Source organism: Muscardinus avellanarius (genome assembly GCF_963383645.1).
Source record: "Muscardinus avellanarius genome assembly, chromosome: 12".
Lineage (NCBI taxonomy): Eukaryota > Metazoa > Chordata > Mammalia > Rodentia > Gliridae > Muscardinus > Muscardinus avellanarius.
This window is the reverse complement of record NC_137798.1, coordinates 20,490,059-20,515,750: the sequence shown is the minus strand read 5'-3', so window position 1 is coordinate 20,515,750 and position 25,692 is coordinate 20,490,059. Positions and strand designations below refer to the sequence as shown.

Below are 25,692 nucleotides of genomic sequence, written 5' to 3'. Positions count from 1 at the left end.
AAAAAATTAAATAGTGTGTGTGTGTGTGTGTGTGTGTGTGTGTGTGTGTGTGTAGCATAAAACAGCCTATATTTTTGTTTTGGTATTTGATATGTAGAACTTAAGTTAAAAATTGTTTTCTCTTGTTTTTCAGTACTATTTGATAATAAAAGCCTCACTACCGAATGCTACCTTCTTGATTCAGTAAGTTTTCCCACTTAATTTGACAAATTTTTTTTATTCAATTTGTTTTTTAAAATAAAATAAATACTACTTTTTGTATGTGAGGTTTAAATTTAAGTTTTTTGTTTTTGTTTTTGTTTGTTTTTTGTTTTTGCGGTGTGGGGATGGAACCCAGGGGCATTTGACCTCCAAGATACACCCCCTGCCCTATTATTTTTTTTATTCTTTATTTTGAAACAGGGTCTCACTAAGTTGCAGAGGGCCTCACTAAGTAGCTGAGACTGGCCACAAACCTGTGATCCTCCTGTTTTAGCCTCCCAAGTACTGGGATTACAAGCATGGGCCACCATGTCCAGCTGTTCATATTCTTTTAGATTGCCATGTTTATGTCCTGATATTTTGTTTGGAAATTGCTCAGACTTTTAATGAATTCTTGCCTCTAAATCTAGTTCAAATCTTAGCTCTTCTTTGTGGCCTCCTTCTAAAACTCTCCTCTTTCCTTTTTTAATTTATATTTAGACAAGTGTATAGGCACATAAAACATATATTTAATCTCTTATTAAAAGAGTATAGCCGGGCGTGGTGGCGCACGCTTGTAATCCCCGTGCTTGGGAGGGAGAGACAGGAGGATCATGCAGGTTCGAAGCCAGCCGCGCACTGGCTTAGGAGACCCTGTTTCCAAATAAAAATGTAAAAATAGGTCTGGGAGTGTAGCCCGGAGGTAGAAGGGCTTCCAGGAACCCCAGTGCCACCAAAAACAAACAAACAAACAAACAAAGAGTATAGCTGAGCGTGGTTGCACACGCTTGTAATCCCAGCATCTAGGAGGCAGAGACAGGAGGATCTCAGTTCGAGGACAACCTCAGTTACTTAGTGAGGCCCTTTGCAACTCAGTGAGACCCTGTTTTAAAATAAAGAATAAGAGCTGGGCGTGGTGGTATACACTTGTAATCCCAGCATTCAGGAGGCTGAGACCAGAGGATTGCAGTTCACGGACAGCCTCAGCTAGTTAGTGAGGCCCTCCATAACTTAGTGAGACCCTGTTTCAAAATAAAGAATAAAAAAAATAACAGGGCAGGGGGTGTATCTTGGAGGTCAAATGCCCCTGGGTTCCATCCCCACACCCGCAAAAACAAAAAACAAACAAAAATAAAACAGGGCTGGGGATATGGCTCAGCGGTTACAATGTCTCTGGGTTCAATCCCCAGTGCCCCCCCCCAAAATTATTTGAAGCTAGGTGTTGCTGGAAAGTAGCATAATCGTTACATTATTAATAATTTTATTGTTGCGATGGAAACTTGTTTATGTTATTAATTAACCTCTTAGTGTCACATTGAAGATTTACCTGGTGAAACTCTTGATGGTTCTTGATGTCTGTCATTTTCTCTCTAGCCGGGCCTGTGCTACAGTAATCAGATGGCGGGGAGACATCAGGAGCATGCCAGACGTTTTTCCTTCGGTGGTAATCTGATTGCCTTTTCACCTCTGAAGCCCCTCAGCAGAGAACAGTAAGAAGAACTTTGAATTTAAAAATAAATGCGTACATACTCTTCGTATTATCAGTGCTGTGATATATTCTTAGACTGTTAGAAATTTGTATGTTCGCTTTTATCCAGTCACTTACATAGTATCATCTAATGTTTTAATATTCAGTGTTTATCCAAGTGTATTAGATGTACTATTTCTCAAGGGAAGTGGGGATATTTTGTATATTAACCATATAGAATAAAAAGTATGTTTTGTCTCTTGTTTATTTATTTATTTATTTATTTATTTTTTGGTGGTACTGGGGTGGAACCCAGAGGCTTTTTAACGTCCGGGCTATACTCCCAGACCTTTTTTTTTTTTTTGAAACAGGGTCTCACTAAGTTGCTGAGAGCCTCACTAGGCAGCTAAGACTGGCTTCGAACTCATGCGATCCTCCTGTCTCAGCCTCCCAAGCGCGGGGATTACAAGCGTGCGCCACCACGCCCAGCTTGTCTCTTATTTAAAATGCATAGGTTTAAAGCTAAGTATACTTATTTACAGCTTATGAACAGTTTCAGTTTAATTTAAACTGAATGCCCCTCAGCTCAATCCCCAGTATTGCAAAAAAAAAAAAAAAAAAATTCAGGTTGCTAATTGGTCATGTTTAGATGGGCAAAGTACATTCTGTGCAGCACTACAAAGAAAAGATGCAATAAGGTATCCTTTGGTGTTCAGTAGATCTGAGCTAAAACACAGCTCTGTGACTTACTAGCTGTGAAACTTTGGTTCAGCTTAACCTTCAGCTTCCTCCTCATCTACAAAACAACAGTGCTGGTGATTCTCCCTCCAGGGTCATTAAGAGGTGAACACTTTTGCCGGGCATGATGCCACACGCTTGTAATCCTAGCATTTGGGATGCTGAGACAGGAGGATCGCGGGTTCGCAGACAGCTTCAGCTACTTAGGCCCTTAGCAACTCAGTGAGACCCTCTTTCAAAATAAAGCATAAAAGATAGGGCTGGGAGTAGAGCTCAGATGTAGAATGCCCCTGGGTTCCATCCCCAGTACTGCAAAAAGAAAAAAGAAGGAAAAAAAAGAGGTAGACACTTTTATAGTAGCCTTTAGAAAAGGTACCTCAAATTGCCATCTTGACAGATGGCAGAGCATAGAGAAAGGGGAGTTGGTGTGTCCTGAACAACGATTTGGGGATAGAGATGGTTCTAGGTTCTTAATTGTATCATCTCATTTAATCACTGCAAAAGCCCTACAAGGTAGTAGATCCCCATTTTTCAGTTGAGAAAACTTGAAAAGTTCAGCTTATGACCGGTGAAGCTGGATACTGTCTGCTTTTTTTCTACTTCGTAGCACTGCCTCTACACAAATGCATCAAAAGTCCTCGTTAATGGAACATGAGTGCACAGTGATGATAGGAAAGAGGCATTTTAAGTTGGAAATAAAATTATAATCTAGTACCAAGAAAAGACTCTTGGGTTTATCACTAATCTGGAAATGGGACAGAATCGAAAATTCAGTTATTGTAGCAAATTGCACTAAAGAAATGAGGAAAGTAGGAAAGGCATCTATGAATTAAAGTAGGCAAAGCAAATGACAGTTTTTATTTTGAAATGCTTAAATATTTCATGGAATGAGTTTTTTCAGGTTTTAATATATGCCAAAAGTCTTTTTAGGTTTTATGAGGATAAAAATCTTTCAGGTATTATAGAAATCTGTAGGTTATAAAAGATCAGTTTATTATCATTTTTTACTTTTATATATCCTGTAGTTTATTATCTTGTACTAGGAATAGCTATACTTTTGAGTCATACTACAAGTATTTCTTAAAAATTTACTTAATTGCTAAAAAACAGTCCTGAAAAGGGTATCTTAGAATAAACAACTCTGTACAATAAAGGCAAAGTGAAGCAAGATACTAGAAAAAGAATAAATTTAAAAAAATTCAGAGATTGAGATAAATATTTTCCTATGGGTTGGCAGGTGGGTACTGGGAATTGAACCCAGGGGTTTTCTACCTCTGAGCTGCATGCACCCTCAGCCCTATTTAATTTTATTTCAAAACAGGGTCTCACTAAATTTATGGTGGGTATACACTAGCATTGAACCTGTGGTACTACTATGAGACAGATATTTCTAATAAAATATGAATTAAGAATTTCATAATAAAAATATGTTGTTCCTAGCATTTGGGAGGCGGAGACAGTTGGATCGCGCAGGTCGAAGCCAGGAACGCTGGCTTAAGAGACCCTGTTTCAAAAAAAAAAAAAAAAAAAGTATAAAATAGGTCTGTGAGTGTAGCCCAGAGGTAGAAGGGTTTCCAGGAACCCCAGTACCACAAAAAAAGGGGGGTGCTGGGACTATATGGCTCGAAGGTAGAGTGCCCCTGGGTTCAGTAACAGGTACTCCCAAAAAAGATAGTAATATGCTTAGTTATCTGAGTATAATGCTGCTCTTTTGTTTTTGGCTCTTTTTCAGGAAGAGCATAGTAGAAGATGCTCAGTGTCCTGGATTGCAGGGTTTAATTGAAATAAACCATGTGAGTCCCATTTCAGAATGGTAGATAGCCCAGTACATCATTTGCTATGCCATTATATGTAATGCCTCCATAAACAACACCCAGAATTTCCATTGGACATCTAAATCAGTCATTTATTCAGAGTGCTTGTTTCAGTGGCCTTTAGATTGTTTGAAACCATGCCTTTTTGTTCTTCAATCTATATCAAGATGAATACAGAGCCCACAAAGTAGAGAAGCAGAAAAAGTAGAAAGGTAGAGAAATCAAACTTGGGCCACTTTTTTTCTTTTTTTTCTTTTCTTTCTTTTTCTTCCTTTTTGGTACCAGGGATTGAACCCAGGAGCATTCTACATCTGAGCTACAACCTCACCCTATTTTTTATTCTTTATTTTGAAACAGGGCCTCCCTAAGTTGTGGGGAGCCTCACTAAGTTACTGAGGCAGGCCGCAAACCTGCAATCTTCCTGTCTCAGCCTCCCAAGTACTGGTATAACAAGTGTGTGCCACCACACCCAGCTATGGCCATTATTTTTGTAAACCGCTTCACTGTAACATAGCAATGCTTATTTGCTTATGGTTTATATCTAGCTGTTTTTGCAAAGCATTGGTGGAGTTAATAATGAGATTCTGGCCCACCAAACCTTCTACATTTACTGTCTAGTCCTTCACACAGAATTTTTGCTATTCCCTGGAGTGTAGGTACTTGTAGAGAATCTTGCCTTTGTTCCTATTTCTTCTATAATGTTATTTGAACAGATTGTCATGAAGCAAGACAGTAAGACTTAGTGTTCTATAGCTTGTGTTCAGAATGTCACTTTTCTGTTTTTCTTACTTGATAGCAGCAAGACTTCTATTGTAATATAATGACCACTTTTAATTCCAGGATGTAAATAAGATAAACTGTGAGATGGATTGCTTACCTGGTGAAAGAATTAGTTTACCTCTTCTCACTGGTGGAGTAGCAGAAGATATTACTACTAACAAAAAAGAAATTTCAGAGGTTGTAGAAACAATGGAAACAAATTCTTCAATTACCTCACAAGGTGTTTTGATGAGTAGCCCTGAAAAAAATATGCCATCACAACATAATGCCTTGCAAGAAGAAGCTAAAACTTCTCAATCAGGTAAAATCACTTAAAACACAATAAGACCTTGTTGAAAAATGAACTTGGGAAGCTGGGCGTGGTGGCCTACACTTGGAGTCCCAGTACTTGGGAGGCTGAGACAGGAGAATCACAGGATCTTGGCCAGCCTCATCTACTTAGTGAGGTCCTCTGCAATTTAGTGAGACCTTATTTCAAAATTAAAAGTAGGGCTAGGGATGTATCTCGGAAGTAGAATGCCCCTGGGTTCGATCCCCAGTACCACCAAAAAAAAGAAAAGGAAGAAAAAAAATGATCTTGGATTAAGGTATAAATTATCGTAAATCTGAGTACCAGTTTCTAAAGATGAGAGTTGAGGAATTGGATGCTCACCATAAATATCTCATGAAAATTACGTGAAGCTTGGTGTGGTGGTGCACGCCTGTAATCCCAGTACTTGGGAGACTGAGAGAGAAGAGGCACAGGTGGAAGACTAGTCTCAGCAACTTAGCAAGACCTGTTTTAAAAAAAACTTAAAAAGACCTGGGGGTGTAGCTCAGAGTGCCCTGGGCTCAATCCTCAGTGTCAAGAAAATAAATAAATAAAGGCTGGGGATATCACTCAGTGGTAGAACACTCCTGGGTTTAATCCCAAATACTGCAAAAATAAAATATGCTGTAGCACACTTCTCTTGATCCCAAACCTGAAAAATAGCCTATTTTTCCTCCTTCCTGATAATTCCTACCTACTTTGTGACTGTTCTATAAGAGGAAAAAGAACTTATGTTTTTGTTATAATATGATGTGTTCTAGTTATATTTGTTATTTTCATCTGCTACTCTGTGGTGTTGGCCTGAGGCCTAATGTGAAATAAAATGGTAAAACTATGGCCAGACATTTAATGTCCACCAACTGCACTTGATCGGCATCTTTTGGGTGCCTTTACTATTACAAGCATGAGATTTCTTTGTAAAAGACGTGTGGACGTGTGTGTGTGTGTGTGTGTGTGTGTGTGTGTGTGTGTGTGTGTTGCTGTGAATTGAACCCAGGGGCATCGTACCTTTGAACCACACCCCAGTCCTATTTTATTTCTTTATTATGAAACAGCCTTGCTTGGCAGGGTGGTGCATGCTTATAATTCCTGTACTTGGAAAGCTGAGAAGAATCACCAGTTCACACCTCCCAGCCTCGGCTATGTAGTGAGGCCCTCTGCAACTTAGACCCTGTTTCAAAATAAAGAATAAAAAATTGGAATGGGGATGTAGCTTAAAGGTAGAATGCCCCTGGGTTGAATCCCCAGTTCTAGGGGGAGAAAAAAAATTCTTGCTAACTTATTGGGGCTGGCCTTAAACCTGTGATACTCCTTTCTCAGCCTCCTAAATTACAGGGATTATAGGCATGCACCATCGTGCCTGTCTAGAAGATACTTTATACTGAAATTAAGGAAAACAGTATTATCAAAATAGGGGTGTGTGAGCCAGGCATGGTGGTGCACGCTTGTAATTCCAGCATTTAGAAGGCTGAGACCAGAGGATCTAGGTTTGTGGACAGTCTCAGCTACTTAGGCCCTTTGTAACTCAGTAAGACCCTGTTTCAAAATAAAGAGTAAATAATAGGGCTGGGGTTGTAACTCAGAGGTAGAATGCCCTGGGTTCAATCTCCAGTACCAAAAGAAAAAATTAAATAGGGGTGTGTGTGTGTGTGTGTGTGTGTGTGTGTGTGTAGCATAAAACAGCCTATATTTTTGTTTTGGTATTTGATATGTAGAACTTAAGTTAAAAATTGTTTTCTCTTGTTTTTCAGTACTATTTGATAATAAAAGCCTCACTACCGAATGCTACCTTCTTGATTCAGTAAGTTTTCCCACTTAATTTGACAAATTTTTTTTATTCAATTTGTTTTTTAAAATAAAATAAATACTACTTTTTGTATGTGAGGTTTAAATTTAAGTTTTTTGTTTTTGTTTTTGTTTGTTTTTTGTTTTTGCGGTGTGGGGATGGAACCCAGGGGCATTTGACCTCCAAGATACACCCCCTGCCCTATTATTTTTTTTATTCTTTATTTTGAAACAGGGTCTCACTAAGTTGCAGAGGGCCTCACTAAGTAGCTGAGACTGGCCACAAACCTGTGATCCTCCTGTTTTAGCCTCCCAAGTACTGGGATTACAAGCATGGGCCACCATGTCCAGCTGTTCATATTCTTTTAGATTGCCATGTTTATGTCCTGATATTTTGTTTGGAAATTGCTCAGACTTTTAATGAATTCTTGCCTCTAAATCTAGTTCAAATCTTAGCTCTTCTTTGTGGCCTCCTTCTAAAACTCTCCTCTTTCCTTTTTTAATTTATATTTAGACAAGTGTATAGGCACATAAAACATATATTTAATCTCTTATTAAAAGAGTATAGCCGGGCGTGGTGGCGCACGCTTGTAATCCCCGTGCTTGGGAGGGAGAGACAGGAGGATCATGCAGGTTCGAAGCCAGCCGCGCACTGGCTTAGGAGACCCTGTTTCCAAATAAAAATGTAAAAATAGGTCTGGGAGTGTAGCCCGGAGGTAGAAGGGCTTCCAGGAACCCCAGTGCCACCAAAAACAAACAAACAAACAAACAAAGAGTATAGCTGAGCGTGGTTGCACACGCTTGTAATCCCAGCATCTAGGAGGCAGAGACAGGAGGATCTCAGTTCGAGGACAACCTCAGTTACTTAGTGAGGCCCTTTGCAACTCAGTGAGACCCTGTTTTAAAATAAAGAATAAGAGCTGGGCGTGGTGGTATACACTTGTAATCCCAGCATTCAGGAGGCTGAGACCAGAGGATTGCAGTTCACGGACAGCCTCAGCTAGTTAGTGAGGCCCTCCATAACTTAGTGAGACCCTGTTTCAAAATAAAGAATAAAAAAAATAACAGGGCAGGGGGTGTATCTTGGAGGTCAAATGCCCCTGGGTTCCATCCCCACACCCGCAAAAACAAAAAACAAACAAAAATAAAACAGGGCTGGGGATATGGCTCAGCGGTTACAATGTCTCTGGGTTCAATCCCCAGTGCCCCCCCCCAAAATTATTTGAAGCTAGGTGTTGCTGGAAAGTAGCATAATCGTTACATTATTAATAATTTTATTGTTGCGATGGAAACTTGTTTATGTTATTAATTAACCTCTTAGTGTCACATTGAAGATTTACCTGGTGAAACTCTTGATGGTTCTTGATGTCTGTCATTTTCTCTCTAGCCGGGCCTGTGCTACAGTAATCAGATGGCGGGGAGACATCAGGAGCATGCCAGACGTTTTTCCTTCGGTGGTAATCTGATTGCCTTTTCACCTCTGAAGCCCCTCAGCAGAGAACAGTAAGAAGAACTTTGAATTTAAAAATAAATGCGTACATACTCTTCGTATTATCAGTGCTGTGATATATTCTTAGACTGTTAGAAATTTGTATATTTGCTTTTATCCAGTCACTTACATAGTATGTTTTAATATTACATAGTAATGTTTAATATTACATAGTAATGTTTTAATATTCAGTGTTTATCCAAGTGTATTAGATGTACTATTTCTCAAGGGAAGTGGGGATATTTTGTATATTAACCATATAGAATAAAAAGTATGTTTTGTCTCTTGTTTATTTATTTATTTATTTATTTATTTTTTGGTGGTACTGGGGTGGAACCCAGAGGCTTTTTAACGTCCGGGCTATACTCCCAGACCTTTTTTTTTTTTTGAAACAGGGTCTCACTAAGTTGCTGAGAGCCTCACTAGGCAGCTAAGACTGGCTTCGAACTCATGCGATCCTCCTGTCTCAGCCTCCCAAGCGCGGGGATTACAAGCGTGCGCCACCACGCCCAGCTTGTCTCTTATTTAAAATGCATAGGTTTAAAGCTAAGTATACTTATTTACAGCTTATGAACAGTTTCAGTTTAATTTAAATATTAAACTTTTGCCAAAATATTTGTATCATTTTATACTTTATTAGTTTGAGCTCATAATATATGGCTGACAAACAGTTTTGAGAGCCGGATGTGGTGGCGCACCCTTGTAATCCCAGCATTCAGGAGACAGAGACTGGAGGATCACGGTTCACAGACGGCCTCAGCTACTTAGGCCCATTACAACTCAGTGAAACCCTCTTTCAAAAATAAAATAATGACTAAAAAAAGAGGGCTGCGGGTGTAGCTCAGAGATAGAATGCCCCTGGGTTCCATCCCCAGGTCCACAAAGAAGAAAAAAAACCAAAACAGCTTTGAGTCTTGCATTTTCCAGGGTGTGCTGAGCTTCTTTAGATGAGTTTTCTGGACTATGAAGTGAGTTTATATGCTGCAATTTCAAATTATTACAACTGCCTATGAAACCCTTACCTTTCTTTTCATTTCCCCTTGATAAGGCAAACAGACATTGAAAGAAATCATATCAATCACATAATGTGTTTGAAATATTTCTCTTTTATAAACTCTTAAGTATAGGGTTGCAAAATCCAGAGCCATAGGATAACAGTGGCAAGAAGACTCAGTAGCTAAAGCTTGTAACCAGGTCTGTGTTTTATTTCTGTCTGAAAATGAGTTGAGAATTGGAGCCACTTTCAGAACAAGTAGGAACTTTAACCTTTCAAGATTAGGGATTTCTTTTTTTTTTTTTTTTTGCAGAACTAGGGATGGAACCCAGGGGCATTCTACCGCCAAGCTATATCCCCAGGTCTATTTTTTTTTTTTAATTCTTTATTGTGATACAGGGTCTCACTGAGTTGCAAAGGGCCTCACTAAGTAGCTGAGGCTGTCCACAAACCCAGATCTTCCTATCTTATCCTCTTAAATGCTGGGATTACAAGCATACGCCACCACATCTGACCCTTTTTTTTTCTTTTTTTTTTTTCTTTTTTTTTTTCTTTTTTTTTTTTTTTGCAGGTCTGGGGATGGAACCCAGGGGCATTTGACCTCCAAGCTACACCCCCTGCCCTATTTTTTATTCTTTATGTTTGAAACAGGGTCTCACTAAAGTTGCAGAGGGCCTAAGTAGCTGAGGCTGTCCGCGAACTGCGATCCTCCAGTCTCAGCCTCCTGACTGCTGGGATTATAAGCGTGCGCCACCATGCCCAGCTCCCATTTTTATTTTTTGAAACAGGGTTTTGCTAAATTGCTGAGACTGACCTCAAGCCTGTGATCCTACTTTCTTTTTTCTTTATCTTTTTATTTATTTATTTATTTTAAACCCAGGGCATTCTACCTCCCAGCCCTATTTTTTACTCTTTATTCTGAAACGGGGTTTCACTGTGTTGTGGAGGGCCTCACTAAGTAGCCGAGGCTGGCTGCAAACCTGTGATCCCCTTGTCTCAGCCTCTCAAGTACTGGGGTTACAAGTGTGCACCACCACGCCTTGGCTGTGATCCTCCTTTCTTAGCCTCCCAAGTACTGGCAATGTAGGCATGTGCCACCATGTTTGGCTCACACCGTGTGTGTGTGTGTGTGTGTGTGTGTGTGTGTGTGTGTGTACTTCAGATGGAACCCAGGTGCATTCTACCTCCAAGTAACACCCCCAGCCCTATTTTATTCTTTATTTTGAAACAGAATTTCACTAAGTTGCTGAGGCTGGGCACAAACCTGTGATCCTCCCATCTCAGCCTTTCAAGTACTGGGATTACAGGCATACACCACCCTACCTGGCAAAAGCTAACATTTGTGTATGTGTGTGTTTTCTGTCTGGCTTATTTGAATTATTCAAACAAGTAATAGACACAAATTGGCCTAACAATAGGGAAATTTACTATTTCATGAGTCAACAGGGTGGTTCCAGGCGTTTTACAATCGACAGCCCAATGATGGTACCAAGGTTCAGCACTCCATTCCTAGCTGCTCCCTTGTCCTTGGTGTTGGCCTCTCTAAAGCTGAGTCCTGTGGGGGTCATAAGATGGCTACTGGTGACACCCAGAGGTCAGTCCTTCCCTTTGGCCTGGTTAGGCCAACTGATACACATCCTACCTGCAGATCAGTGAGTCAGCAGGGGATTAGCTTACACAAATCAGGACTTCCTATTGAATCTGGGGTTACACTTGAATGAGATCCAGGCTGGTATATTGTGTATTGGGCTGGCAACCATCCATGTCCCCTCCAACCAGAGAGTGTTCTTGGGCTATAGAGCTCTAGAGGTGTTGGGAAAACCTTTAGAAACAAACTGAGTAGAACAAGAGTCTTTCCAAAATAAAAAGGGAAATTTCCATTTATTCATCACCACCTATTTGGCACTCCTTTTGCAAACAGCATATAAATGAAGAAATATGCCCATTTTATAGACAAAGGAACTAAGGCTATTGTGTAAACCAAGTTGTGTTTTGGGTTTTTACCTCCAAAGCTATATGCTTTTCCATTTAATCATCTGAGTGGAACAGTAAAGACAAAGTTAGTGTAAAGAGTTTGCTTTTTTTTTTTTTTTTTTTTTGGGTGGTACTGGGGTTCCCGGAAGCCCTTCTACCTCCAGGATACACTCCCGCAGGCTACACTCCCAGACCTATTTTTTAACATTTTATGTGGAAACAGGGTCTCTTAAGCCAGCGAGGCTGGCTCCGAACCAGCACGATCCTCCTGCCTCCGCCTCCCAAGCGCGGGGATTACAAGCGTGCGCCACCACGCCCGGCATGCATAATTTTTTGAATATGCTGTGATGTGTTGTCCAGATCTCTTTAGGGACCCAAAGAGGACAGACAGCCCTCAGCTTGCCCTTTATAGATCCTGCCTCGGCTGAAGGGAGACATTTACCAAAGTCACACCATGTCCCAGACGACTTACTGGTTGGTTGAGGTGGAGATGTGAAGGCCGAGGCCTCTCCCACTCAGAAGGGTGGTCCCAACATCAGAATGCCCGGAGCGGCTTCCGCTTGCTATTGAATTTCTCCCTCTGCCCAGTCATGTTCTTGTCCCCAGAGTTGATTTGTTTTGTTTTTCTGTGGTATTGGGGATTGGGCCCAGGTGCATTCTACCTCCAAGCTATATCCCCTGCTCTGTGTGTGTGTGTGTGTGTGTGTGTGTGTGTTACTAGGGATGGGATCCAGGGGCAGTCTACCTCCGACCTACACCCCCAGCCCTACGTTTTATTCTTTATTTAGAAACAGGGTCTCACTGAGTTGCAAAAGACCTCACTAAGTAGCTGAGGCTGGCTGGGAACCGTGATCCTCCTGTTTCAGCCTCCCGAATACTGGTGTTACAAGCATGCGACACCACGCCCAGCTCCCAGCACTTTTTATTTTCTATTTTGAAACTGTGAGTCTCGCTGTATTTGAGGCTGGGCCTTGAACCAGCAATCCTCTTGTCTCAGCCTCCCAAGTGCTAGGGTGCTAGGATTATAGGCATGCACCACCACACTCAGTTACCCATCAGTCTCGAGGCAGGTGCATTCCCCCGGAAACCTTGCATTCTATTCTGCTTCCTGGGAAAACCAACTTGTCACCATGAACAGTGTGAAGTGTTTAGGAAGATGGTATCAGAGAAACAGTAATAAACAAAGGTCCTCTGAGCTGAAGTGGCATGACCTCAGCCTAGCTCTGAAATCATCTTACTCGTTAGGCTTCCTGGCGATGAAGTGTAGAAAAGCCTTATTATAAGAATACTAACAGCTGGGCGTGGTGTGCACACTTGTAATCCCAGTACTTGGGAGACTGAGACAGGAGGATCGCAGGTATAAGACCAGCCTCAGCTACTTAGTGAGGCCCTCGGCAACTTAATGAGACCCTGTTTCAAAATAAAAAATAAAAAATAGGGCTGGGGTATAGTTCAAAATGCCCCAGGGTTCAATCCCCGGTATTGCAAAAAAGAAAAATTTTTTGACAACGAGAACAATTAAATTGGGGGGGGGGGGCTGGGGATGGAACCCAGAGGCATTTGACCTCCGAGCTAGACCCCCTGCCCAATTTTTTATTCTTTATTTTGAAACAGGGTCTCACTGAGTTGCGGAGGGCCTCACTAAGTAGCTGAGGCTGGCCGCAAACCGCAATCCTCTGGTCTCAGCCTCCCGAATGCTGGGATTACGCCCGGCTAGGGAACAATTAAATTTTAAAAGCTTTCTAATTAAGATACTATTTTTTCTATAAATCTGGAAATTTCAAAAAACAGACAGGTTGTCTCATGTTGGTATCAAATACTAATTTGAAAGCATTAAGATATAGAGAGATTAAAAGGATTAAACAGCCAAGAAAATAAAATCAAATGCTACATAACATTTTGGTCAGTGATGAGCTACAAATGTGGTGAATTATGATGGAGACGAAGAATTCCAGCCAGCTAGTGACAAGGCCTTTGCAGTGCAGCACAGTACAGGTTTGTGGTGATGCTGGTGTGAAGGAACCTGCACTGCCGGGTATAAAACAGTACACTCGATAATAAGCAACTATGTAACTGGTCTATGTATTTACAATGTCCTTTGTTCTTTGGATGATATTTCTTCCACTTATTTTTTTCATTTATGTTTTTTGTGGGTCTGGGGATGGACCCCAGGGGCATTCAACCTCGGAGCTACACCCCTGCCTATATTTTATTCTTTATTTTGAAGTCACGGAGGGCCTAAGTAGCTGAGGCTGTCTGCAAACTGCAGTCCTCTGGGTCTCGGCCTCCCAAATGCCAAATGCTGGGATTACAAGCGTGCAGCACCACGCCCGGCTTCCTTCCGTTTATTTAAAAAAAAAAAAAAAATCCAGCTGGTCGTGGTGGCTCCAGGTTGTAATATCCCAGCATTTGGGAGGCTGAGGAGAATCGTGGTTTGTGGACAGCCTCAGTTACTTAGTGAGGCCCTTTGCGATCAGTGAGACCCTGTTTCAAAATAAGGAATACAAAATAGGGCCAAGGGTGTCACTTGGAGGTCGAATGTCCCTGGGTTCCATCCCCAGTACCGCAAAAAGTAAAATAAATAAAAGGGGCAGAGCTGGGGTGTATTTCAGTGGTTACCTGCCCTAAGTTCAGTCCCAATACCACACACAAAAAAGTTTACTGTGAGATATTATGTGGTGTTAATGGTGGCAACAGCATCATACATGCCACGCCTACCGGTTCTCTTGTAACAGGAAGCCGTGTAGAATGAGTGACCTAAACCCCCTGCGTCTGTGTAGGTGCGCTCGCTGTTCACGTGAGGGAATCCCCCACCAAGTTCCTCAGAATGTATCTCCAGAACTGAGCAGCGTGAGCACCAGAATGCAATATGGTACATTTCCTTGTGTAAGAAATCAGGATGATTTCCTTTGAGCATCTCCTAGTTTTGAGGAAACTAGAAGAGAGAATTCGAGTGGGGGCAGTATTTACTTTCTTTTTTTTTTTTTTTTTTTTTTTTTTTTTTTTGGTGGTACTGGGGTTCCTGGAAGCCCTTCTTCCTCCGGGCTACACTCCCAGACCTATTTTATATTTTTGAAACAGGGTCTCTTACACCAGCACGGCTGGCTTCGAACCTGCGCGATCCTCCTGTCTCCGCCTCCCAAGCGCGGGGATTACAAGCGTGCGCCACCACGCCCGGCAGTATTTACTTTCTCTTAACGATGTTACCTAGTATAGAAAACTTTGGGAGCCCCTGATGCAGGTTTAGGAGGTTGTTTGTTTTGTTTTGTTTTGTACTAGGGATTGAACCCAGAGGCAACAACATTCTACCTCTGAGCTATAGCCCCAGCCCAATTTATTTTTTGTTTTGAAACAGGGTCTAAGTTACTGAAGACCTCACCAAGTTGCTGAGACTGGCCTGGAACCTGCAGTCCTGTCCCAGCCTCCGAAGCACTGAGATTACAGGCAGGTGCCACCACAGCCAGCTCGGATGCAATATTAATATTGCCACACATTTCTTTTTACATTGTATGTTATCTTAAATAAACTCCCCTTCAATGACACATAAAGACAGGCAGCTCTCAGCATAAGAATATTTATTAAATGGATGACTTACAAGAAGGATATTGATGAATAAATGTAAAATGTTCCACTCACGGTGAACATAAAGCCTTTAATGTTTAAGGTTTCGATTCCATTTATTTTGAAAGGCTCCAGCCCTTGCAGATTAAATCATGGCATGTGAAGCACTGGTGAGAGTGATGTCACCAGAAATTCCCAGCTTGTTGATTTCCTGGAGGTTTCTCATCCGATGATTGAACTGCAACAAGTGGGCATCGTTGACAGCAACCTTGAAGTGGTCCGGCTCCACCAGGACTTGAATCTGAAAGATGTGCACACGTGAGGGGATGCGTACGATAACTAGCACAATTCAGCTGTCCCGTGGTGTGCACATATTTCAAGATATCATAAGGGTTGGGCGTGGTGGCACACACTTGTAATCCCAGCATTTGGGAGGCTGAGACCAGAGGATCGCGGTTTGCACACAGCCTCAGTTACTCAGGCCCTCCACAACTTAGTGAGACCCTGTTTCAAATTAAAGAATAAAAAATAAGGCAGGGGGTGTAGCTCCGAGGTCAAATGCCCCTGGGTTCCATCCACAGACCCACAAAAAAAAAGACATATTATACACAAAATAGATTTTATGTCAATTTAAGTTAAAAGAGGGAAAAGTATCCAGTGATTCTGAACCGGGCTAGCACAGTATATCCAATATTTCATCATCATCATTTGTGGAACTAAAATGCAGAGAACATAACCTTATAGCAAAAGTAAACTCCAGGTTATTCCGATTTTTTTTTTTTTCTCAGGTCTGGGGATGGAACCTAGGGACATTTGGCCTCTGAGCTACAGCCCCTGCCCTGTTTTTTTATTCTTTATTTTTAAAGAGGGTCTCACTAAGTTGCGGAGGGCCTAAGTATCTGAGGCTGTCCACGAACCGTGATCCTCCAGTCTCAGCCTCCCCTATGCCAGGATTACAAGTGTGCGCCACCACGCCCGGCTCAGTTATTCACATTTAATCAACAGAAAAAAAGATGAAGCAAGCTGGACATGGTGGCATATGCCTTTAATCCTAGTTCTTGGGAGGCTGAGAGAGGAGGATCACAGGTTCGAAGACAGCCTCAATGAGACTCTCATCAACCTAGTGAGACCCTGTTTCAAAATAAAAATAAAATCGGGGGTGAAGATCAGAGGTAAAATGCCTCTGGGTTTAATCACTAGTACCACTTTAAAAAAAAAAAAAGAAAAAAGAAAGAAAGAAAGAAGAAGAACCAGGCATAGTGGCACAAGTCTGTGATCCCAGCTACTTGAGAGGCTGAGGCAGGAGGATCTCAAGTCTGAGACCAACTTAGAAAACTCAGGGAGACCCTGTCTCAAAATGAAAAATAAAAAGGAGTGGGGATGTTGCACAATGGTAGAATGTCCTAGCACCACAAAATAAACAAAAAATATGTTACCTGTTATAGAAAATGCTGGGAAGATACTCAACAAATTCTAAGTTCTGTGAGTATGGAGGAAGGGGTAAAGGATGGACTTCTAAATTAAACATCTAACACCAGGTGTGGTGGTGCACGCCTGTAATCCCAATACTTGGGAGGCTGAGACAGGAGGGCTGTAGGTTCAAGAACAGCCTCAGCACGTACTGAGACTCTCATAAACCTAGTAGGACCTTGTTTCAAAAGAAAAAGAAAAAGAATTGGGCTTGGCTGTAGTTTGGAGGTAGAATGCCCCTGGGGTCAATCCCAAGTACCACACATAAAAAGAAAACAGTGGGGTCTAGCTTAGAGGTCAAATGCCTGTGGGTTCGATCCCCCATTCATTCATTTCTCTCTCTCTCTCTCTCTCTCTCTCTCTCTCTCTCTCTCTCTCTCTCTCACACACACACACACACACACACACACACACACACCCCTCTATAAATTTTTCTTTCAATAAGACAAACATTAACTTTTTGTTTTTTAGTCCTGGGGATTGAACTAGGAGCATTCTAAAATTAGAGAGAAAAAAAAAAAAACACTTACTTCTAATTGCCCTGCCAGCTACACTGTCTGAAGGAACTAAAGTCCCAGTGAGCCGTGTCATAAAGACTTTGTGCCATTTTTAATTATGATGATATATTTTTTTTTACCAACAGTGACGTTGGCGAGGTGGGGGAAAGGAACTAGGGCCCGTGCCACTTCCAGCCAGGTTCTCAGCCTGCCGAGCTGAGGACGGCAGGGAGACAGACTGGTCAGGTCCCCCAGGACAGGCCATAAAAACTCATCTCAAGCAAGTTGTGGTGTCAGGGGGATTTCCCATGAGAAATGTATATTATCAGTATCCAGTAGCTGAGACAACTTACTTTGAATGGTTTTCCACTTTCGAATGGGAAGGCCTTCTGTCTTTCTTCCTTTCCCCAGGCGTTGTCCATCTTTGTGTTGCACACAATGACCTTACTGTTGTTTTCATTGAAACGTGGGTTAAAATGGAAGGCAACGTCATTCCCTCTTTTGAAGTCTAAAGCAAGTCTGTTCAAAACCAAAGACCAGAGTTGGTAAGATGATTAAAGCTATGTTTTGTATCAAGAACATGCAAGTTTCTAAAAAGCAACTCATGTCATACTCTATAGGAACTATTTTCTGGATGGAAAGTAAATAAGGTGGGCCATGGGTTCAAACTGGGAAATAGGTGTAGCCCAATATTCCGGGTACTATCATAAAATGTGGAGGCCAGCAAGGCGATATGTGTTTGTCGCTTCACTGTCTTTGGTCCCATGGTTCCCATTCAGCTGAGCGCAGTCTTTACAGACTCTACTCATGAAACCCCCTCAAGATTCCTTATAGAGGCTTACAGCCACTTTTAAAATACCATGGCATCTGGGCGTGGTGGCGCACGCTTGTAATCCCCGTGCTTGGGAGGCAGAGACAGGAGGATCGCGCTGGTTCGGTGGAGCCAGCCTCTCTGGCTTAAGAGACTCCGTTTCCAAATTTAAAAAAAAATATAAAATAGGTCTGGGAGTGTAGCCCGGAGTTAGAAGGGCTTCCAGGAACCCCAGTACCACACACACACACACACACAAAATACCATCGCAATTTTAGTTAATCTCTTTTAATAGTTGTAAAGGCAAGCCGGCAACATCAATAACTATCCACTACCTGGCTTCCCTGGTGGTTGACCAGAAGCCTATTTCCTCTACAACAACAAGAATGAGACAATGCGGTTAACATTCAGTACGGTATTGCTGAATTGTAAAGACACGACAATAAACATGTGGGACGTTCCGTGATAGGAGGTGGAAAGCGAGAGTGTGAATGTTGACCTTCTGCCTTCTCCTTGGATGCTAATGCACTCTACCTCTGAGTTTTTCCAGGCATGCTCTATAAAGTACCAAACCAGAGTCAGCTACTGTTCTTGTTTTAAAACAAGTTCTGTGCTCCTAGGTCCATTCATTGTTGTCTGGGGTGTGTGTGTGTGTGTGTGTGTGTGTGTTACTAGAAATTAAACCCAGGAAAATTCTCAATTCTTTGAGCTACGCCCACAGACCAATTTATTATTATTATTGTTATTATTATTATTATTACTATTATTATTATTATTTGTTTTGAAGTAGGGTCTGACTAAATTGCAGAAAGCCTCACTAAGTAGCTGAGATGGGCTGTGAGCTGGTGATCCTCCTGTCTCGGCCTCCCAAGTCCTGGGATCACAAGGGTGCGCCACCATACTCAGCTTCTCGGAGCATTTTGACTTACTCAGCGGCCGTCACATTCAACCACAAACGTATCTTACAGTGAAGGGGAAAATGGCAGTAGAGTTTGCACTTGACTCAATGTCTAATGGCTCTATTCCGTCTGAAGTGAAAGGAAGGTTTTGTTACCTCTGTCACTCTAGCAGTTCTTTTTTTTTTTTTTCATGCAATTCATCATAGAAAAGTCTGTAGGACCAAGAAACAGTTTGTCTGTTTCCTTTTCATTTTACTGCCATTAACTATTTCAACCAGAATTGGTTTTGATCTTCCACAGTTTCAGTCTACACCTCTAGTATTACTGCACCTAAACTTTTTAGTGCAATGACCTAACTGTGGCAAGAATATCTTGTAGTTCTGCGTGTTAGGGCTTGAGGTGAATGGACATCACACATGAGTTGTGCCATCTATGTGGTATGCTAGGTTGTATGTTATGTTGGGAGGAAACATGGGTAGGGACACAAGCATAGGGTGTGGAGGGTGGGTGGGAGATGCATGTATAAGAAAGCACTGAGCCGGGCGTGGTGGCGCTCGCTTGTAATCCCCGCGCTTGAGAGGCAGAGACAGGAGGATCGCACAGGTTTGAAGCCAGCCTCAGCTACTGAGTGAGGCTCTCAGCAACTTAGACCCTGTTTCCAAATAAAGTATAAAAATAGGTCTGGGAACATAGCCCAGAGGTAGGAAATCCCCTAGGTTCCACCCCCAGTACCACAAGAAAGAAAGAAAGAAAGAAAGAAAGAAAGAAAGAAAGAAAGAAAGAAAGAAAGAAAGAAAGAAAGAAAGAAAAGAAAGAAAGAAAGAAGGCGGGCGGGTGGGAGGGGGAGGGAGAGGGAGAGGAAAGGAAAGGAAAGGAAAGGAAAGGAAAGGAAAAGAAAGCACTGAGTCACTGAGTCTAGAGAAGCTGTCTAGGCTGTATAGAAAGATTTGGCTTAGGGTACTGACTGCTGTGCAGAAACAGGAGGCTGGAGGTTGCCTGGCAGAGACGTCAACTAACTGTGTGAATGGAAAATGAACAGATCAGAGCTGTGTCCATCTGGTGATAGAATGTGGTTCATGTTGATCCACCAGGAATCAAATGACAGATACTTAGGGGTTATTTACAGTTTCTTGAATAAGTACTTGGCTTGAATGTAACCTTCTTTGTACTATGCAAAATACTCAGAGACGCCGGGTGTGGTGGCGCACGCTTGTAATCCCCACGCTTGGGAGGCTGAGACAGGAGGATTGCGCAGGTTCGATGCCAGCCTCAGCTAGTTAGTGAGGCTCTCAGCAACTTAGTGAGACCCTGTTTCCAAATAAAATATAAAATGGGTCTGGGATCTGGGAGTATAGCCCAGAAGTAGAAAGCCTCTGGGTTCCACCCCCAGTACCACCAAAAATTAAATTAAATTAAATTAAATAAAAAAATAAAAAAGATTTATTTAAAAACAAAAAAAGGCCGGGCGTGGTGGCGCACGCTTGTAATCCCAGCATTTGGGAGGCTGAGACCAGAGGATCGCGGTTCGCGGACAGCCTCAGCTACTTAGTGAGGCCCTCTGCAACTCAGTGAGACCCTGTTTCAAAATTAAGAATAAAAAATTGGGCGAGGGGTGTAGCTCGGAGGTCAAATGCCTCTGGGTTCCATCCCCAGACCCGCAAATAAATAAATAAATAAATAAATAAATAAATAAATAAATAAATACAAAAAAAGCCGGGCGTGGTGGCGCACGCTTGTAATCCCCGCGCTTGGGAGGGAGAGACAGGAGGATCGCACAGGTTCGAAGCCAGCTGCGCTGGCTTAGGAGACCCTGTTTCCAAATTAAAATATAAAAAAATAGGTCTGGGAGTGTAGCCCAGAGGTAGAAGGGTTTCCAGGAACCCCAGTACCACCAAAAAAAATAATAAAAAAAAGAACCTCAGAGACATAGGCTGCTTAATGGACGCAGGAGCTTTAATGGCGCCACGATTTTCAGGGACAGAGAATGGCTTCAAGACACGCAGCCTCTTTGTCCTGTATGTAAGTACAGCCAGCACAAGTGGTGATATACAGGGCCAGGCGCCCACAGCAGCCACCAACCAGCATGAGTTTTCCTTAACTAGCTCAGTGGACCTTTACCCATCCTGGTCAACCTCAATCAGTCAGTTCCAACGACAAAGGCTGATTTATTCTGATAAAGTCTTTAACTGTACAATCTTTTCACATCCTTTCACAACACCCACTCGGAAGACGGGGATTCCCAGGCTCGCCACTGGCCACAGTTAGGACCCGAGCCTCAGCTTTACCTACAGAAGGAGTTGGTGATGTTTTTTGTGCTGTCGTGACCATGAGGATTAAGTGATACAAAGCGTTCCAAAATACAAATGAGGATGTATTGCCAATTACTGACCCTGGCCTTTGGGCAATTTAGACGAGAACACATTCTCAGTTGTGGGATTATGCCATACACTGATATAGCCAAGATTTCAAATGTGCAGTTTTTTAAATCCATTAAAATTAAACACAGGCCGGGAGTGGTGGCGCACCATGTAACCCCAGCATTTGGGAGGCTGAGACCGGAGGATCGCAGTTCGCGGACAGCCTCAGCTACTTAGTGAGGCCCTTTGCAACTCAGTGAGCCCCTGTTTCAAAATAGAAAATAAAAAAATAGGGCTGGGAGTGTAGCTCAGAGGTAGAATGTCCCTGGGTTCCATCCCCACCCTCCCAAAAAAAATCAACACAGATCATTCCTTATTCAAAAACCAGTCAACGAAAACTATGTCAGGTTGTGAATGCTGCCCCCTTTACCTGTTTGCGTTGGGCTTCACTGTGCCCATGATTGTTATCAGCATGCGAGGCATGACTCCTCCAGGCAAGGGCAGGTCATAAGGCACAGTCTGGGAACAAACAAGGACATTGTGTATCAACAGTCATGTTTTAGGAGGGAAGGAAAAACATGACACACTAAAATCAATCACTGTTAAAAAAGCCAGGTGTGGTGGAGCACGCTTGTAAGCCCAGTACTTGGGAGGCTAAGACAGGAGGATCGCAGGTTCGAAGCCAGCCTCCGCTACTTAGTGAGGCCCTCTGCAACTTAATGGGACTCTATTTCAAAATAAAGAATAAATAATAAGGCTGAAGTTGTAGCTTGGAAGTAGAATGCCCCTGGGTTCAATCTCTAGTACTGCAAAATAAATTAAATAAATAAGTAAATAAATATTACTGTTAAAATGTATGCATCAAGCTGGGCGTGGTGGCACATGCTTGTAATCTCAGCATTTGGGAGAGATAGGAGGATTGCGGTTTGCAGACAGCATCAGCTTCTTAGTGAGGCCCTTTGGTGGTGGTACTGGGCTTCCTGGAAGCCCTTCTACCTCCGGGCTATACTCCTAGACCTATTTTTACATTTTTATTTGGAAACAGAGTCTCCTAAGCCAGCGCGCACGGCTGGCTTCGAACCTGTGCGATCCTCCTGTCTCTGCCTCCCAAGCGCGGGGATTACAAGCGTGCGCCACCACGCCCGGCCCACGATGTTCTTTAAAGTGTCTCCAGAGGAGATGGTGCTGCCCTGCACCACCTTCTCCACTGTCCTGACATTGTTACACCCTCCATGGTTGTTTAGCTCTTTCTTCCTATTTATATCTTGTTTCTCAACCAGACTGAATCCAAAAGGGAAGGATCCATGACAAAATGTGCCTGGATCCCCCCAGAGTTAGGTTTGCATTTAGAATCCCTTACCAAAATGTTTCAATCTGCATGCAGATTCAATCCTTAGATAATAAGGTCTTCTTCAGAAGGTTTTCCAAAACCAGAGTGCCTGGGTCCCCCCATATGTTCATTTAATAACCCTTGACAAATTATACAACATCACCATTGTCCCATTTCCCCATGTGTAAAATAGGAACAACAGTATTTTATGGGTGGTTATGGGGTTAAGTGAGAGAGAATATGTAGGTGCAGACTGATGGCACTTTCTGTGTGTACTTGGAGTTTATTAATAAGAATAAAAAAATTCTCCCCATTACTCTGATATTAACTTTATTTATTCGTTTATTTATTTTTTGTGATACTGGGGGTGAAACTCAAGAGCGTTTTGCCTCCAAGCTATATTTTATTCTTTATTCTGAAACAGGGTCTCACAAAATTGTAGAGGGCTTCACAAGTTCTGAGGCTGGATGCAAACCTGTGATCCTCCTGTCTCAGCCTCCCAAGTACTGAGATTACAAGCATGTGCCACCATGCCCAATAAAACTCAGTCCATCAATACATCCTGTGTGGGGTTTTGTCTTTTGCGGTAGTGGGGACTGAACCCAGGGGCATTCTACCTCCGAAGTACATCCCCAGTCCTATTTTTTAAATTATTTTATTTATTTGCTATTTATTTATTTATTTATTTATTTATTTTTGTGGTACTGGGGATGGAACCCAGGGGCATTTGACCTCTGAGCCACACCCCCAGCCCTATTTTTTATTCTTTATTTTGAAACAGAGTCTCACTGAGTTGCGAAGGGCCTCAATAAGTAGCTGAGGCTGTCCTCGAACTGCGATCCTTCTATCTCAGCCTCCCAAATGCTGGGCTTACAAGTGTGAACCAACACACCCAGCTTATTTTATTTTATTTATTTATTTATTTATTGTGTGTGTGTGTGTGTGTGTGTGTGTGTGTGCGTGTGTGTGTGGTACTGGGGGTGGAACCCAGAGGCTTTCTACCTCTGGGCTATACTCTCAGACCCATTTTATATTTTATTTGGAAACAGGGTCTCACTAAGTTGCTGAGAGCCTCACTAAGTAGCTGAGGCTGGCTTTGAACCTGTGTGATCCTCCTGTCTCAGCCTCCCAAGCGCGGGGATTACAAGTATGCGCCACCACGCCCAGCGCTTATTTTATTTTTTGAAACAGGGTCTCACTAAGTTGCAGTTGGCCTTACTAGGTAGCTGAGGCTGGCTCCGAACCTGCAATCCTTCTGTCTCAGCCTCCCAAGTACTGGGATTACAAGTGTGTGCCACCACTCCTGGCTTAACCTGATTTATATGAAAGCAGATTATCAATGCCTTTGAAAGATCCTTGTCTTCTCTTTATGCTAACTGTACACACAATAAACATTCTTTTTCTTTTCTTAGAAGTGGCTGTAAGCAGCAGGTTTAAATATTCAAATGTCCCTGGTACCCTTTGCATATCAAGTTCATGACACAACTATGCCATCTTACCAGTGGTCCGGCAGGGCTGCTGAAGGGGCCAGAGGCAGGGTAGGCTCCAGGAGCGCTGGGCTGTCCAGGAGGTGGGTAGGCCCCAGGCCCACCTGGCTGCCCCGGGTAGGCTCCAGGTGGAGGAGGCCCCGGATAAGGTCCGGGCGCAGTTGGGCTTGGATAGGCACCAGGAGGTGCTTGTCCAGGGTAGGCACCAGGTGGTCCCTGTCCGGGGTAGGCACCGGGTGGTCCCTGTCCGGGGTAAGGCCCTGGAGGTGCCTGCCCGGGATAGGCCCCAGGATAGGAAGCCCCTGGGTATCCCCCTGCTCCAGCCCCAGGCTGGTTCCCCCATGCAGCAGGCCATCCTTGAGGGTTTGGGTTTCCAGACCCAGATAGGGCATCGTTAAGCTAGAAAGGAAGACACAAACAATTAGAGGATATAAAACATTCATAAGAGCAGATTTTTTTTTACAGTAAAACAGACATTGTGATCTAAAAAAGGGAGAAGTAAAAAAAATTGAGACCTAAGAAGAGGAAAAATATCAATATTTTTGCCTATCTATTAATATTAAAGACTAGACTCAGACTTTTTCACTGTATTCTGGCTTCCAGTCATCTCAGGTCAGTGAGGGCTGTGTTTCTGTGATCTGCTCAAGTCTGGAGCTAGCTCTCCTTTATCTACAAGTGCATGTTTTCGTGGGGTCTTTTTTGTTTGTGTGTTTGTTTTCTCTTTTAGCAAAAAAGAAATTGAGGATTGAACACAGGGCCTTGGCCATGCTAGGTCCCAGGCTCTACCACTGACCTACATTCTAGGCCATGCACTCCCCCTTTTGAACATTTTATTTTGAGACAAGGTCTGGCTGTTTTGCCTAGGCTGGGCTGGAACTGGACATCCCCCTGCCTCAGCCTCTGGAGCAGCTTGGAGTACAGCAGGCAGGTGCTTCCTAATCCCATGAGAAACACAAGCACAGACTCGGTGCTCAGACCTTGGCACCCTGCTGCTCCCAGCCCAGTGAAGGGGTTCCTGTTGCCGGGTCCCAGGCCTCTCTCCGCCTTGCTTTTTCCCCAGGACTGCTGCTGGAAGAACAAGACTAGCTAACAGGCCCTTGGCGCACAAGCGAGGCTGAGGAAGCGTGTAGTAAAAGCTAAGCCCTTGGACTCAGTGAACATATATGTGGCCAAGAAAAGTGGCATGAAACACTTACCGAAAAACTGTCTGCCATTTTCCTGAGAGGAAGAGAGAGAGAGAACAAGAGATGTGTTATTTAATCTTAAAACATTTCACCAGTTTCCATGAAATTTAACATCTCAAATAGTTCCTGGGAAGGTCTCGTCAACGTTCAGGCATCCTGCCTAAGTCAACAGCGCAGAATCGTAAAAGCTTCTCATGGAGGGGCAGGGTTGCTTTCCAGCTATGTGACCAAATTCTGTTTAACTCATAAATTTAACTCATAAATTCAAACTCTGATGGCATTTGCATGTGATCTGAATCCTGAGAGTAAGAGACCAGACAGCCCGTGAGGGAGAGAAACGAGAAGAGGAAACACTCTGCCCCATCTCGAGGCTTCCCTCTCCACTGTCTCTCCGGCACCCCCTCACCTCACAAAGGGTTCGGTGTTGCCGGGGGCCACCTCCCTGTCTTCCCACTCACGGCCCACACCCTGGGGCTTGGGAGGAAGGCAGTGTTTGCCAGTTCCCACTTCACTTCCTCCCACCCTTCCTTCCTCCCTCCCTCCCTTCCTTCTTTCCTTCCTTCC

The 25,692-nt window shown here is 43.0% G+C and overlaps 2 protein-coding genes and 1 pseudogene across 3 annotated transcripts in view; 1 reads left to right on the top strand and 2 right to left on the bottom strand.

The window, feature by feature from the left end:
* The window catches only part of LOC308271510 (disks large-associated protein 5-like), a gene marked incomplete at both ends in the record, with an annotated part of 45,114 nt that extends 30,669 nt beyond the window's left edge, over positions 1-14,445 (top strand). Inside the window, 7 exons of the mRNA XM_080707901.1 lie at positions 134-183; positions 1,555-1,670; positions 4,119-4,179; positions 5,041-5,281; positions 7,042-7,091; positions 8,463-8,578; positions 14,313-14,445. Of these exons, the coding sequence (XP_080564027.1) occupies positions 134-183; positions 1,555-1,670; positions 4,119-4,179; positions 5,041-5,281; positions 7,042-7,091; positions 8,463-8,578; positions 14,313-14,445 (767 nt within the window). The remainder of the gene's footprint in view (positions 1-133; positions 184-1,554; positions 1,671-4,118; positions 4,180-5,040; positions 5,282-7,041; positions 7,092-8,462; positions 8,579-14,312) is intronic.
* Positions 1-25,692, bottom strand: part of LOC308271346 (UDP-glucuronosyltransferase 2B31-like) — a 138,783-nt pseudogene that overhangs the window by 76,025 nt on the left and 37,066 nt on the right. The gene's annotated exons all lie outside the window — the stretch shown is intronic.
* LOC308271366 (galectin-3-like) lies at positions 15,190-25,158 on the bottom strand (the record flags this gene model as incomplete). The annotated part of the gene is made up of 5 exons (XM_080707664.1): positions 15,190-15,394; positions 17,414-17,579; positions 21,558-21,646; positions 23,957-24,343; positions 25,141-25,158. 5 exons carry the CDS (start codon positions 25,156-25,158, stop codon positions 15,239-15,241), a joined length of 816 nt encoding a protein of 271 aa, XP_080563790.1. The 3' UTR covers positions 15,190-15,238.